Below are 15,000 nucleotides of genomic sequence, written 5' to 3'. Positions count from 1 at the left end.
ATTTCCACACTCCGAATTGTCTGCATAATATTTACGCCACGCATTGCCCTTAGACAGGACATCTCCACTCCCTCCAACTGCCTCCTCGCTGCAGCATTTACAGCCCAAGCTTCACACCCATATAAGAGTGTTGGTACCACTATACTTTCATACATTCCCTTCTTTGCCTCCATAGGTAACATTTTTTTGCCTTCACATATACCTCAATGCACCACTCACCTTTTTTCCTTCATTAATTAATTCATGATTAACCTCATCCTTCATAAATCCATCTGCTGACATGTCAGCTCCCAAATATCTGAAAACATTCACTTCTTCCATACTCCTCCTCCCCAATTTGATATCCAATTTTTCTTTATCTAAATCATTTGATACCCTCATCACCTAACTCTTTTCTATGTTCACTTTCAACTTTGTACCTTTACACACACACTCCCAAATTCGTCGACTAACCTTTGTAATTTTTCTTTAGAATCTCCCATAAGCACAGTATCATCAGCAAAAAGTAACTGTGTCACTTCCCATTTTGTATTTAATTCCCCATAATTTAATCCCACCCCTCTCCTGAACACCCTAGCATTTACTTCTTTTACAACCCCATCGATAAATATATTAAACAACTATGGTGACATTACACATCCCTGTCTAAGACCTACTTTTACTGGGAAGTAGTCTCCCTCTCTTCTACACACCCTAACCTAAGCCTCACTACCCTCATAAAAACTTTTTACAGCATTTAGTAACGTACCACCTATTCCATACACTTGCAACATCTGCCACATTGCTCCCCTATCCACTCTATCATATGCCTTTTCTATGTATTTACACTTACCTTGGAGGAGATGTTAGTTTAATTAGTTTGATGGAGGAAATGCTGGCAGAAGTTTAGGGTGGTGGAAGATAGCAGGGCGGCGTATGTTCATTGGCCCTATACACATCCAACAACATTGGAGAGTTACTTTCGTGTCATTTTTCTATCGCGTACTCACTTAACTTACTTGCTACAGTTAATTCTACACTTTATCACTGGCTGGCACTATTTCCTTTATCAATATGTACCTGCTGCTTTAGTATCATACATATCATAGAATCACTGAATCAATGCAGAAGGCACATTCTCCCCTCTTCCTCCACTTTGGTACTTTGCTACGAGTTTTTTCTTGAATTCTATTGTGTTTCTTTCCTTCTTTACCACAGGGTTGGCACTAGAAGCTTTCTTTGGGCCCATGGTGACTTATTTAGCAGTTACAAGCACTAAAAACAATGGAATAATGCAAAAAATATCGCAAGCACGCGTGGAATCATCCTCACTGGCTTGTAAACAATTGCATACTGGCTGTACATGGAGTGGCCAGGCGGCTCAGGCCGCGTGGACGTGTTCGGGACGAATGACCTTAACCGAGTTCTTGGGCATTATCTGATCCAGTATTTTGACGCAAAAACGTGGCATTAGCCGATGATGCTGTTACCCGAGGGTCCACGGTATGTGTATGTTTTAAGTACTACAGGTCTTCCTCAACATTCGCGAGGGTTAGGGGATCAAGAGCCTCGCGAATGTTGAAAAATCGTGAATGTTTGGTGCCCCAATACAGTGGTCCCTCGTTTTTCGTAATTAATCCGTTCCTGGAGCTGTTACTATAAACGAAATTTACGATTTGCGAATCAATTTTCCCCATAAGAAATAATGTAAATACAATTAATCCGTTCCTGACACCCAGAAGTATTAAAACAAAAAAATTTTTTACATGAAATATACATATAATACATAAACAATACAATGGGAAATGATGAATGAAACATTAACAGCATAACACTTACCTTTATTGGAGATTCTTCTTAGTGTATGGGAGACTGGAGGAGGAGAGAGATTGGATTGTTTACAGTTTGGAAGGGGAATCCCCTTTCAGCAACACCTCAGGTACCAATTGCTTCTCTGGGGTTGCTTCTCTTATCTGTTTCTTAATGCCACTAGGACCACCTTGAGAGTCACTCTAGTCCTGTCTCGCAAAGTAACTGTGGAGAGAGCTCTGTTTCTGGAGTCTCTTTAACACTTCCCAAAAATGGCCCAAGACTTCGTCACTGTACATATTTCTCACCTTCTTTACCACAGGCTTGGCACTAGGAACTTTCTTTGGAGCCATGGTAGCTTATTTAGTAATTGCAAGCACTAAAATGAGTGGAATATTATGAAATATTTCGTAGGAGCACTTGAGGGGACCTTCACTCACTGGTAAACAATGCCAGACTGGCTGGGTAGGGAGGCCGTCCCGGCTCACACCGTGTGTACGCGTCCCAGACGAACTACTATTTGCGAGTCAACCTATGAAAAGCGAGTCCATGTTTATACGAAAATACCCCTATGATTGGCGAAATTTACGATTGCTGAGAACTACGAAAAGCGAGGGACCACTGTACAGTGGACCCCCGCATAGCGACCTTAATCCGTGCAAGAGGGCTGGTTGTTATGCGAAATGTTCGGTATGCGAATGAATTTTCCCCATAAGAAATAATGGAAATCAAATTAATCCGTGCAAGACACCCAAAAGTATGAAAAAAAAAAATTTACCACATGAAATATACATTTTCCTACACACAAAGAGAAGGATACATGCACAATAGTAGAGTAGTACATGCACAATATATATTGTGCATGTACTACTCTACTAAATGAAGAATAAATGACACTTACCTTTATTGAAGATGCAGCAATGACTGATGAGACACTGTGTCCTGGGAGTGCCTTTTCCTCCTGAGTACTGTAGGTCCTGTTAGGTATTTTCTTCCAGAACAGGCCTTATCACACTGTGTATGCCACTACGATTCTTAAATCTCTCAAACCAACCTTTGCTGGCTCTAAATTCACCAATATGAGCACTAGTTCCAGGCATTTTCCCTGTTCACCTGGGTGTTAGTCGACTGGTGTGGGTTGCATCCTGGGAGACAAGATTAAGGACCCCAATGGAAATAAGTTAGACAGTCTTCGATGACACTGACTTTTTTGGGTTATCCTGGGTGGCAAATCCTCTGGGGTTAATTGTTTCTTAGTATTCTCAATAAGCCACACCAACAACGGTGCTACAGCAGCAGCAGCAACTGACGGTGGTACAGTAGCAACAGACGATGCTACAGCAGCAACAGACGATGCTACAGCAGCAGCAGACGATGCTACAGCAGCAGCAGACGATGCTACAGCAGCAGCAGACGATGCTACAGCAGCAGCAGATGGTGCTACAGCAGCAGCAGACGATGCTGCAGCAGCAGCAGACGATGCTACAGCAGCAGCAGACGGTGCTACAGCAGCAGCAGACGATGCTACAGCAGCAGCAGACGGTACTACAGCAGCAGCATCAGCTGACAGTGCAGCAGCAGCTGACGGTGGTACAGCAGCAGCTGACAGTGCAGCAGCAGCTGACGATGGTACAGCAGCAGCTGTACCACCAATAGTAGCGATGGTTGATTGGGGTTTATTATACAACCTGGCCAGCTCGGAGACACGCACTCCACTTTCATACTTATCAATGATCTTTTTCTTCATCTCCATAGTAATTCTCACCCTTATTGCTGTAGGGTTGGCACTAGAAGCTTTCTTGGGGCCCATGGTCACTTATTTTCCAGAAAAAATCACCAAAAACACTGTAATAATACGAAATGTTCCGATTGTATGCTTGGATGTTACCGCAGAGGCTGGCTGGTAAACAATGCCACCGGCGGAACATGTGAGCGTGGCTCAGGCCGCGCATTGGACGCGTCTCGGACGAAGGGCGGTGAGCGGGTTTTTGGGCGGTATGTGAGGCAAAATTTTTGCGATCAAAGCGTCCGGTATGCGGATTGTACGGTATGCGATGCGTCCGGTATGCGGGGGTCCACTGTATATTGTAGGAAATATAATACAATATTGCTTCCTTAACTTGTTGAACCATGAACAGTCATAAAATACATGAAAATGTCGTAAAATATTGTACTAAAATACATACATGTTATAGTTTAATAACATGTATGTTATTAAATACCACTGCCTCCACCAGTGCCTCAACCACTGCGGCACATTGCTCGTATTTTGGTACAATTTCTTTCTTCAATTCTATCGTGTTTCTCAATTTCTTTACCAAAGGGCTGGCACTAGCAAGTTTCTTTGGGCCCATGGTTAATTATGTGGCAGTCGCATTCAATCTACAAGCACCAAACACAGTGAATTATTGTGAAATGTTTGGAAGAGCATGGAGACTAATGCTCACCCCAGCATAAACAAAGGCACACTGACTGACGATGCCTCAACCACTTCCTCCACCACTGCTTCAACCCTCGTATTTTTGTACAGTTTCCTTCTTCAATTCTATAGTATTATTATTATTGTTAATACAATAGAATTGAAGAAGGGAATAGTACAAAAATACAAGGGTTGAAGCAGTGGTGGAAGAAGTGGTTGATGCATTGTCAGTGTGGCTTTGTTTATGCTGGAGTGAACATTAGTCTCCACACACTTCCAAACATTTCACAATAATTCATTGTGTTTGGTGCTAATAATAATAATAATACATATTAATAATAACATGTATTATTATTATTAATAACATATATCTTATTAAATACCACTGCCTCAACCACTGCCTCAATTGCTGCCTCAACTGCTGCCTCAACCACTGCCTCAACCGCTGCCTCAACCGCTGCCTCAACCGCTGCCTCAACCGCTGCCTCTACCACTCCAGTCGCACTCAATCTACAAGCACCAAACACAGTGAATTATTGTGAAATGTTTGGAAGAGTGTGGAGACTAATGCTCACTCCAGCATAAACAAGGCACTCTGACTGACGATGCATCAACCACTTCTTCCACCACTGCTTCAACCCTCATATTTTTGTACAATTTCCTTCAATTTTATTGTATTATTATTATTATTATTATTATTATTATTATTAGCAGTAGCAGAAATGTTTGATTCTTTGCCGTGTTCAAGAGTAAACATATGATGTCACCGTCCAATACCTGTCCGAATAGCCATTCCAATGTTCAGTCATGAATGGGTTGACATTATTTATACTGTAGTTTAATAGCAAATAACGAACAAAACACTAGCCACACTGAGTGGTGGGAGGGCTGGCCGCCAGTTGTTGGGGTCTGAGGGAGGGTAGTAGGGACTCACGGGTGTTGGGAAACTTAAATATGATTTGGCAGCTGGGAATTTGGCGGTTGAGAATTCGCGAATGTGTGAAGTTGAAAACGCGAATGTTGAGGGAGACCTCTATATGTATGTTAAACCATAATTATTTGTTAGAAAAAAAAAAGAATTTTTTTTTTTTTTTTTTTTTTTTTTTTTTTTTTTTTTTTTTTTTTTTTTTTTTTTTTTTTCAATATTTTTGTGAGTCTGGAACGGATTAATTGTATTTACATTATTTCTTATGGGAAATATTGCTTCGACGTTCAGCCATTTTGAGTTTAGGCCTAGCTCCTGGAACAGATTACAGCCAAAACTTGGGGTTCCACTGTTATCTCATGAACTAAGCTAATATATGCAAGTCCTGAGCAGGTGGTAATCAGTTGTGCTGGTGGAATGTAGCTTTTAGGATTCACTCTGTGGATATGCCAGTGAAGCATGTAAATGACTTAGTTGCTGGCAGGCGGGACTCTGAATAGTCCACTTTCAGCACTCACACAGGTTTCGATGATTCACTGTTAGTGCAGTGGGGTGAAACTTGCTGGTAGCATGATGAAGGTGGCTTGTAGGTGTTGACAACAACAGATGGGTATTCAACAACACTTTTGGTATCTGTAAGATGTGAAAGTCTCTGATCTGCTGCATAGACCCAGCTGCCTGCCTTGTCTCACCAGTGTCGAGTGACCCAGTTTGATCAACAAGGCTAGGAAAGAAATAATAAAAAGTTAAAACCCAAACAAGCAGTCAGTCACATGATAGGCAGAAGGCCTTTAAAATTTAAGAAATGGTAAGGACAAAGAAAACTTACGTTTAAATGCGTAAGTCATATCAAGTCCAATTAAATTAATAAACCAAAATCCCAACACATATAACAGGAAACAAGAGTGGAACTCTGTACTTACAGACTTGATGGGAGCAGAAAGCCAAGTAATTTGAGCTCGCCAGGAGGGTCCCATGTTAACTCCCAATGGGTGGAGAAAGAGGGGGGGCAAGAGGTAACGATACACCCCTTGCTGAATGAGCATTCAACTAATTATACTACCATCACCACTCATTCATGCTTCCACTTTTATCTAATGAACTTTTCCCTCACACTGCTGTATAGAGGGGTAAAGTAAGTTGGAAGGAGGCTGTAAAGGAAGTTTTTGTATGCAAGGGCTTTTCATCCAACCAGCGTTGTATGTGTGTTAGATAGGAGTGGAGACCAGTAGTTTTTATGACTTGACATACCATTTAGAGTGTGAGCAAGGTAACATTTTTGAAGTGATTCAGGGAAACCAATTAGCCAGACTCGAGTCCTGCGAGTTGGAAGTGCAGTGCCTGCACACTGAAGGAGGGGGTGGGGATATTGCAGTTTGGAAGGGCAACTGAGCTATAATGTCGGCATTCCTCTGGCAAGACAGTGATGGAGTTAGTGATGGGGAAGGTGCTTCTTCTTTTTTGGGTCACCCTATCTTAGTGGTAGACAGCAGGTATGTTAAAAAAATTAAGATTAAATTGAGTGAAACCTGATAATTATTTAGAGAGATATGAAGGTGGTGTTGGTGATTGTTTTATGGCAACATGAGTATCTGCTGCATGAAAAAAGTTGCTGTTTTTTTTTTTTTTTCTCTCAAATTATTTTTTGACTCATGTTTACACTCATATTTATTATCATATTTCATTTATATATATTGTTCACTAAATGGTGTGAATGGCATTTACTGGCTCCCACAATGCCCTGCACACATGATTTTTTTATACTGCTCACATGGTGCAGACCTATGTTTAGAGTGAAGTCCTAACTAGGCCAGTCTGGACCATTTGGAGGCCTCAGAATAGTTTCTTGTCTTTTATATCTGACACAATGTGGCACATGCTGCAACAAAGTTTCCTCCCTCTCTTCCATTTCCTTCCTTGCTCTCTCATCATATCTGACAAAACACTTTATATATGGCATACACCATCTCATGCCTTGGTAAGGGCATGAAGTGGCTGGGCATATGGTGTAGGAATGGAGGGGGATGAGGCTAATAAGTTCCAAGGTGTTCTAGTTGTAAGTTCGGATGTCAGTAAGCCTGGCATTTGCAGGACACATTTAATTTTGCATAATCTCTTATATACCTGTAGCACATTTTACAATAGAATCATGCTAGTGAAACCTTGTTGCACCATGAATACCCTGTTTGTACTTTCTTAAAAAATTGTCCCAACAATTTATGGTGTTAAATGAAGTGAATTATGGCAAGTGAAATTTAGTGTGGGTTGAAGTGCATTATTTTCTTTTCAGTGTGTAGAAAATCTTATGGAAGGTGCACGGGAATTACCTAGTGAACCTGAACTAAATCAGTTGGCTTTGCGCTTTCGAGATTGCCACCTCATCGTTCTTAAAGCTATGGCTGATCACCGCTCTTATGGTATGATCTGGACATCAAAGAATCTTACAAAGTAAGTATTTAAGATATCAGATAAACTCTCAAAAAAAGTCACACAGTTGAAGTAAAAACTGGATGGCAGTTTGATCACTTTTTCGTTAACATTTTTGAACTTGTGATTTTTGCCCTCAGCAGTATTCTCATATGTTGAAACTTAAGGTAGATTATGTAAACAAGAACTTTTTTTTTTAAGGTGAATTATAAACTAAAGTTTGAATTTTTTCCTGCTCTACAGGGGTCATCCTAGGAAAGGATGGAGGGAGGGGATAAAAGAGGTTTTGTGTGCAGTGAGCTTGGACATGTATGAGGTATGTGTGAGCATATTAGATAGGAATGAATGGAGACAAATGGTTTTTGGGAGCTGATGAGCCATTGGAGTGTGAGCAGGGTAGTATTTTATGAAGGAATTCAGGGAAACCAGTTAGCCAGACTTGAGTCTTGGAGGTGGGAAGTACAATGCCTGCGCTTTAAAGGAGGGGTTTGGGACATTGGGTGTTTGGAGTGACATCTAAACTTTTATATGTGGGCACCTCTTCGAAGACAGTGATTGTGTGAATGATGGTAAAAGTGTTTCTTTTGTGGGTCACCCTTCCTCGGTGGGAGACAGCTGACTGGTTGAAAAAAAAAATTATGAAGTTTCATCCATCAGGGATTATCAGTTCGTATAGAGAATAACATGACTTTGGTGTATGTATGGATTATTTTTTTTTAACAAGTCGGCCGTCTTCCACAGAAGCAGGGTGACCCAAAAAGAAAGAAAATCTCCAAAAAGAATATACTTTCATCATCATTCAACACTTTCACCTCACTCACACATAATCACTGTTTTTGCAGAGGTGCTCAAAATGCAACAGATTAGAAGCATATACGTATAAAGATGCACAATATATCCCTCCAAACTACCAATATCCCAAACCCCTCCATTAAAGTGCAGGCATTGTACTATCCATTTCTAGGACTCAAGTCCGGCTATATAAAAATAACCAGGTTTCCTGAATCCCTTCACTATTACCCTGCTCACATGCCAACAGCTCGTCAGGTCCCAAATACCATTCGTCTCCATTCAGTCCTATCTAACATGCTCATGCATGCTTGCTGGAAGTCCAAGCCCCTCACCCACAAAACTTCCTTTACACCCCCCCCCCCCCCATCATTTCCAAGGACAACCCCAATTACGCTTTCCTTCCCCCACAGATTTATACGCTCTCAATGTCATTTTACTTTGACCCGTTCTCTCTAAATGACCAAACCACCTCAACAACCCCTCTTCAGCCCTCTGACTAATACTTTTATTAACTCCATACTTTCTCCTAATTTCCACACTCTGAATTTTCTGCATAATATTTACACCACACATTTACCCATATAAGAGTGTTGGTACCACTGTACTTTCATATATTCCCTTCTTTGACTCCATAGATAACGTTTTTTCTCTCCACATATACCTCAACCCACCACTCACCTTTTTTCTTTCATCAATTCTATGATTAACCTCATCCTTCATAAATCCATCCGCTGACACGTCAACTCCCAAATATCTGAAAACACTCACTTCTTCCATACTCCTCCTCTCCAATTTGATATCCAATTTTTCTTTAAATCATTTAATACCCTCATCACCTTACTCTTTTCTATCTTCACTTTCAACTTTCTACCTTTACACACACTCCCAAACTCATCCACTAACGTTTGCAATTTTTCTTTAGAATCTCCTATAAGCATAGCATCATCAGCAAAAAGTAACTGTCAATTCCCATTTTGTATTTGATTCCCCATAATTTAATCCCACCCCTCTCCCGAACACCCATTTACTTTTACAACCCCATCTATAAATATATTAACCCTTTAAGGGTCGACAGGCCCTCTCAGAGACTTGTTCTCAGGGTTGGCCAAATTTCAAAAAAAAAAAAATATTTTTTCTTGTGAAAAGATAGAGAATCTTTTCCTGATCATAATGACACCAAAAGTATGAAATTTGAAAGATAACTTACAGAATTATGCTCTCGCGAAGTTAGCGGTCTCGATGATGTTTGCGCATCAGAGATTTTGCCCACTTTGAGCCCTATTTTTGGCCAATTCCAGTGTACTTGTTGACAAAAATCATAACTATTTCGCTAGAACTCCATTTTTTTCTATCGAATGAGTACAAGAAGCCACCCATTTACCAATTTCAACTATCCAATACAGTGGTCAGAATTTAGCCATTTTGCCAATTTCACACAAATTTCAAAAGATGCCAATTTCCAAATAGGGTCCAGAATAAACAAGAAAGACATTCCTCGCACTAAAATAACATTTCCTCTGTTCATTAGTCACGTCCCCATGCCCCTCTTACATTCTTTTGCTTTCCACTTTGAATTTTTATTCTCACAAAAAATAGAAGATTTACTGTTATGCAGACTACTGCATTAGTGTAGAAATGGTATAAATAATATCAGCGCATTTGTGAAAGAATATTAGACTCACCAGTTGACGTGTATTGGATGCATAGCTTGATTTGTTTGCTTTTGAACTTTGGTAAAAATCGAACATTTTTTGCTAATTTGACCTCAATTTCAAGGTGCTTTTCTTTGTAAAACCAGTCAAAATCATCTCAATTTCTGTAACATGCCATACAAAAATACAGTGCAAAGTCGCTGTTTTAATCCAAAAACATGGTCAAAGTTTTTTTTTTTCATTACGCACTGTGTGCTGCAGGATTTTTTTTTATACTGTTCACATTGACCACATAGACCCATTCTTTCATGTGTAGGCCTACCAGCTTTCTCTCACTAGATTTGAGGGCGCTAGAATTTAGGCGTACTAGTACGTCAAAATCCCTGGTGCGTAAGCCGTACTAGTACATCCGAATCCCTGAAAGGGTTAAACAACCATGTTTAATAATGTTGTATGTGAATACCCAGCCGAGAAGGTGAGGTTGGACGATCGTGGTGTCAGGTTTAGGGAGAATAAGCTGTGCTAAGATTTTGGATCCTGGCCATTAGCCTGTCAGAGTTCAGGCTCCTTAGCTCAGGAACAAGCTTTGTTGCATACTACAGTTTTTTAACATGCTTTTTCAGGTGTGGGTTCCATACTGGTACTGCATAATTCAAGATGGGAGTAACATTTTTTTTTCATGTGTATTTTTTATTAACACTGGCCATTTCCCAGCAAGGCAGGGTGACCCAAAAAAAGAAGAAACATTTCATCATCATTCACTCCATCACTGTCTTGCCAGAGGTGTACTTACACTATATTTAAAAAAAAACTGCAACACATCAGCATCCCTCCTTCAGAGTTCAGGCACTGTCTTCCCACCTCCAGGACTCATGTCAGGCTAAGCGATTTCCCTGAATCCCTTCATAATGTTACTTTGCTGACACTCCAACAGCACGTCAAGTCATAAAAACTATTTGTCTCCACTTGACTTACTCCTGTCTGAAATGCTTGTGCACATTTGCTGAAAGTCCAATCCTCTCACACACAAAACCTCCATTACCCCTTCCTGCCAACCTTTCCTAGGATGACCTCTATCCTGCTTTCTTTCTACTACAGATTTATATGCCCTGCAAGTCATTCTATTTTGTTCCACCTCTCTAAATGTCCAAACCACTTCAACAACCCTTCCTCTGTCCTGGATAATACTTTTAGAAACCCCACACCTCCTAATCTTCTTGTTTCTCTGCATTATATTCACACCACACATTGCCCTCAGACATGACATCTCCACTACCTCCAGCCTTCTTGTTGCAATATTTACCACTAATGCTGCTTCACACCCATATAAGCATTGGTGCCATTATACTCTCATACATTTCCCTCTTTGCTTCCATGGATAACATTTTTGGTCTCCACAGACTCCTCAGTACTCCACTAACCTTTTCCCCCTCATCAATTCTATGATTCACCTCGTCTTTCATAGACCCATCTGCTTACAAGTCCACTCCCTAATATCTGAATATATTCACTTCCTCCCTACTTACTCCCTCCAGTCAAATATCCAATCTTTCATTACCTAAAATTTTTTGTTATCCTCATTACCTTGCTCTTTCCTATGTTCACTAACCCTTTCAGGGTTTTGGACGTACTAGTACGGCTTAAGCACCAGGGGTTTTGACGTATTAGTATGCCTAAATTCTAGTGCCCTCAAATCTAGCAAGAGAAAGCTGGTAGGCCTACATATGAAAGAATGGGTCTATGTGGTCAGTGTGCGCAGTATAAAAAAAATCCTGCAGCACACAGTGCGTAATAGGAAAAAAAAAATTTGACCATGTTTTTGGATTAAAACAGCGACTTTGCACTGTATTTTTGTATGGTATTTATTGTTGTATTCTAGTTTTCCTGGTCTCATTTTATAGAATGGAAGGCATATTACAGAAATTGAGATGATTTTGACTGGTTTTACAATGAAAAGTACCTTGAAATTGAGCTCAAAGTAGCAGACATGTTCGATTTTTACCAAAGTTCAAAAGTAAACATATCATGCTAAGCGTCCAATACACATCAACTGGTGAGCCTAATATTCTTTAACAAGTGCTCTGATATTATTTATACCATTTCTACACTAATGCAGTAGTCTGCATAACAGTAAATCTTCTATTTTTTGTGAGAATAAAAATTCAAAGTGGAAAGCAAAAGAATGTAAGGGGGGCCTGGGGATGTGACTAATGAACAGAGGAAATGTTATTTTAGTGCGAGGAATGTCTTGTTTATTCTGGACCCTATTCGGAAATTGGCATCTTTTGAAATTTGTGTGAAATTGGCAAAATGGCTGAATTCTGACCACTGTATTGGATAGTTGAAATCGGTAAATGGTTGGTTTCTTGTACTCATTCGATAGAAAAAATGGAGTTCTAGCGAAATAGTTATGATTTTCATTACCTAACATAATACTCCATTCTACTGATTACACAGCAACACAGTAAATGACCATATGACCTGTCTGTAATACTCATTTATACTAAATTGTTATCTGTTTTACAAAAATTTTTGTACCACTGAATATATCATTGCTTAGTTAATCTTAAGTTAATTTTAAGCTTGCCCATTATGCTCTGCATACAAGGGACTTTGGCATGCTGCACTTTAAAAATTGTATTCCTTGTACTTCTCTTTATCATGTTCAAATTAAATAAATAAATACTGATTGTACAGCAATGCATGCAACCATACGACCTGTTTTTGTAATACTTATTTGTGCTTGTTATCTGTTTACAATAATGTTTTACCACTGAATACTTCATTGCTTAGTTAATTTTAAGCCTGCCCGTAATGCTATGCATTCAAGTGGCTTTGGCATGCTGCATTTAACTGTATTCTTTTGTACTTCTCTGTATCATGTTCAAATTAATAAATAAATAAATAAATTTTTGTCGACTAGTATACAGTGGACCCTCGCCTAACGATATTAATCTGTTCCTGAGAGCTCAACGTTAGGCGAAATTATCGTTAGCCGAATTAATTTTCCCCATAAGAAATAATGGAAATCAAACTAATCCGTTCCTGACATCCCAAAGTATAAAAAAAAAAATTTTTTACCACATGAAATATTAATTTTAATACACACAAACTGAAGAAGACATGTACAATTACATGACACTTATCTTTATTGAAGATCTGGTGATGATTGATGGAATGGGAGGAGGAGAGTGTGTGGATGGTGTTAATTCTTAGAAGGGGAATCCCCTTCCATTAGGACTTGAGATGTCAAGTCCTTTTCCGGGGTTACTTCCCTTCTTCTTTTAATGCCACTAGGACCAGCTTGAGAGTCACTGGACCTCTGTCGCACAACATATCTGTCCATAGAGGCCTGTACCTCCTGTTCCTTTATGACATTCCTGAAGTGTTTCACAACATTGTCAGTGTAATAGTCACCAGCACGGCTTGCGATAGCTGTGTGAGGGTGATTTTCATCAAAAAAGGTTTGCACTTTAAGCCACATTGCACACATTTCCTTAATCTTTGAAGTAGGCAACTTCCTCAATTTCTTTATCCCCTCCTCTGGAGCAGTTTCCTCAGGTCTGGCCTCTTGCTGTTGAAGATGATCTTGCAGCTCATCAATGGTTAGTTCTTCATTGTCCTCCTCCACCAACTGTACCACATCCTCTCCACAAACCTCTAACCCCAAGGACTTCCCCAGTGCCACAATTGATTCCACAACTGGCATAGGCTTCTCAGGGTTAGCCTCAAATCCTTCAAAATCTCTTTTGTCTACACATACTGGCCACAGTTTCTTCCAAGCAGAGTTCAAGGTCCTCTTAGTCACTTCCTCCCAAGCCTTACCTATAATGTTTACACACTTGAGGATGCTAAAGTGACAGTAGTTTGTTGGATTATGTATTGGTAGATAAAAGACTATTGAGTAGACTTCAGGATGTACATGTTTATAGAGGGGCCACAGATATATCAGATCACTTTTCTAGTTGTAGCTACACTGAGAGTAAAAGGTAGATGGGATACAAGGAGAATAGAAGCATCAGGGAAGAGAGAGGTGAAGGTTTATAAACTAAAAGAGGAGGCAGTTAGGGTAAGATATAAACAGCTATTGGAGGATAGATGGGCTAATGAGAGCATAGGCAATGGGGTCGAAGAGGTATGGGGTAGGCTTAAAAATGCAGTGTTAGAGTGTTCAGCAGAAGTTTGTGGCTACAGGAAAGTGGGTGCAGGAGGGAAGAGCAGCGATTGGTGGAATGATGATGTAAAGAGAGTAGTAAGGGAGAAAAAGTTAGCATATGAGAAGTTTTTACAAAGTAGAAGTGATGCAAGGAGGGAAGAGTATATGGAGAAAAAGAGAGAGGTTAAGAGAGTGGTGAAGCAATGTAAAAAGAGAGCAAATGAGAGAGTGGGTGAGATGTTATCAACAAATTTTGTTGAAAATAAAAAGTTTTGGAGTGAGATTAACAAGTTAAGGAAGCCTAGAGAACAAATGGATTTGTCACTTAAAAATAGGAGAGGAGAGTTATTAAATGGAGAGTTAGAGGTATTGGGAAGATGGAGGGAATATTTTGAGGAATTGTTAAATGTTGATGAAGATAGGGAAGCTGTGATTTCGTGTATAGGGGAAGGAGGAATAACATCTTGTAGGAGTGAGGAAGAGCCAGTTGTGAGTGTGGGGGAAGTTTGTGAGGCAGTAGGTAAAATGAAAGGGGGTAAGGCAGCCGGGATTGATGGGATAAATTTAGATAGAAATGTTAAAAGCAGGTGGGGATATAGTTTTGGAGTGGTTGGTGCAATTATTTAATAAATGTGTGGAAGAAGGTAATGTACCTAGGGATTGGCAGAGAGCATGCATAGTTCCCTCTCACGTGGTTCAAAATTTCCCAAACACTCGCTTAACTTCTTCCAAAATCAGTCTCTCTCTACACTCCTCTCTTCTCCAGGTGCATAAACACTTATTGTAGTCCACTTTTTGCATCCAACCCTTCTTTTAATCCACATAGTCCTTGAATTTATTA

General features: G+C 39.9%; 1 protein-coding gene across 1 annotated transcript in view; it reads left to right on the top strand.

The window, feature by feature from the left end:
* Not1 (CCR4-NOT transcription complex subunit 1) overlaps window positions 1–15,000 on the top strand; it is a 462,156-nt gene that overhangs the window by 378,486 nt on the left and 68,670 nt on the right. Inside the window, exon 30 of the mRNA XM_070089800.1 lies at window positions 7,423–7,580. Coding sequence (XP_069945901.1) covers window positions 7,423–7,580 — 158 coding nt within the window. The remainder of the gene's footprint in view (window positions 1–7,422; window positions 7,581–15,000) is intronic.

This window comes from Cherax quadricarinatus, chromosome 29 (assembly GCF_038502225.1).
Source record: "Cherax quadricarinatus isolate ZL_2023a chromosome 29, ASM3850222v1, whole genome shotgun sequence".
Classification (NCBI taxonomy): domain Eukaryota; kingdom Metazoa; phylum Arthropoda; class Malacostraca; order Decapoda; family Parastacidae; genus Cherax; species Cherax quadricarinatus.
This window is presented reverse-complemented; position numbering and strand designations above follow the sequence as displayed.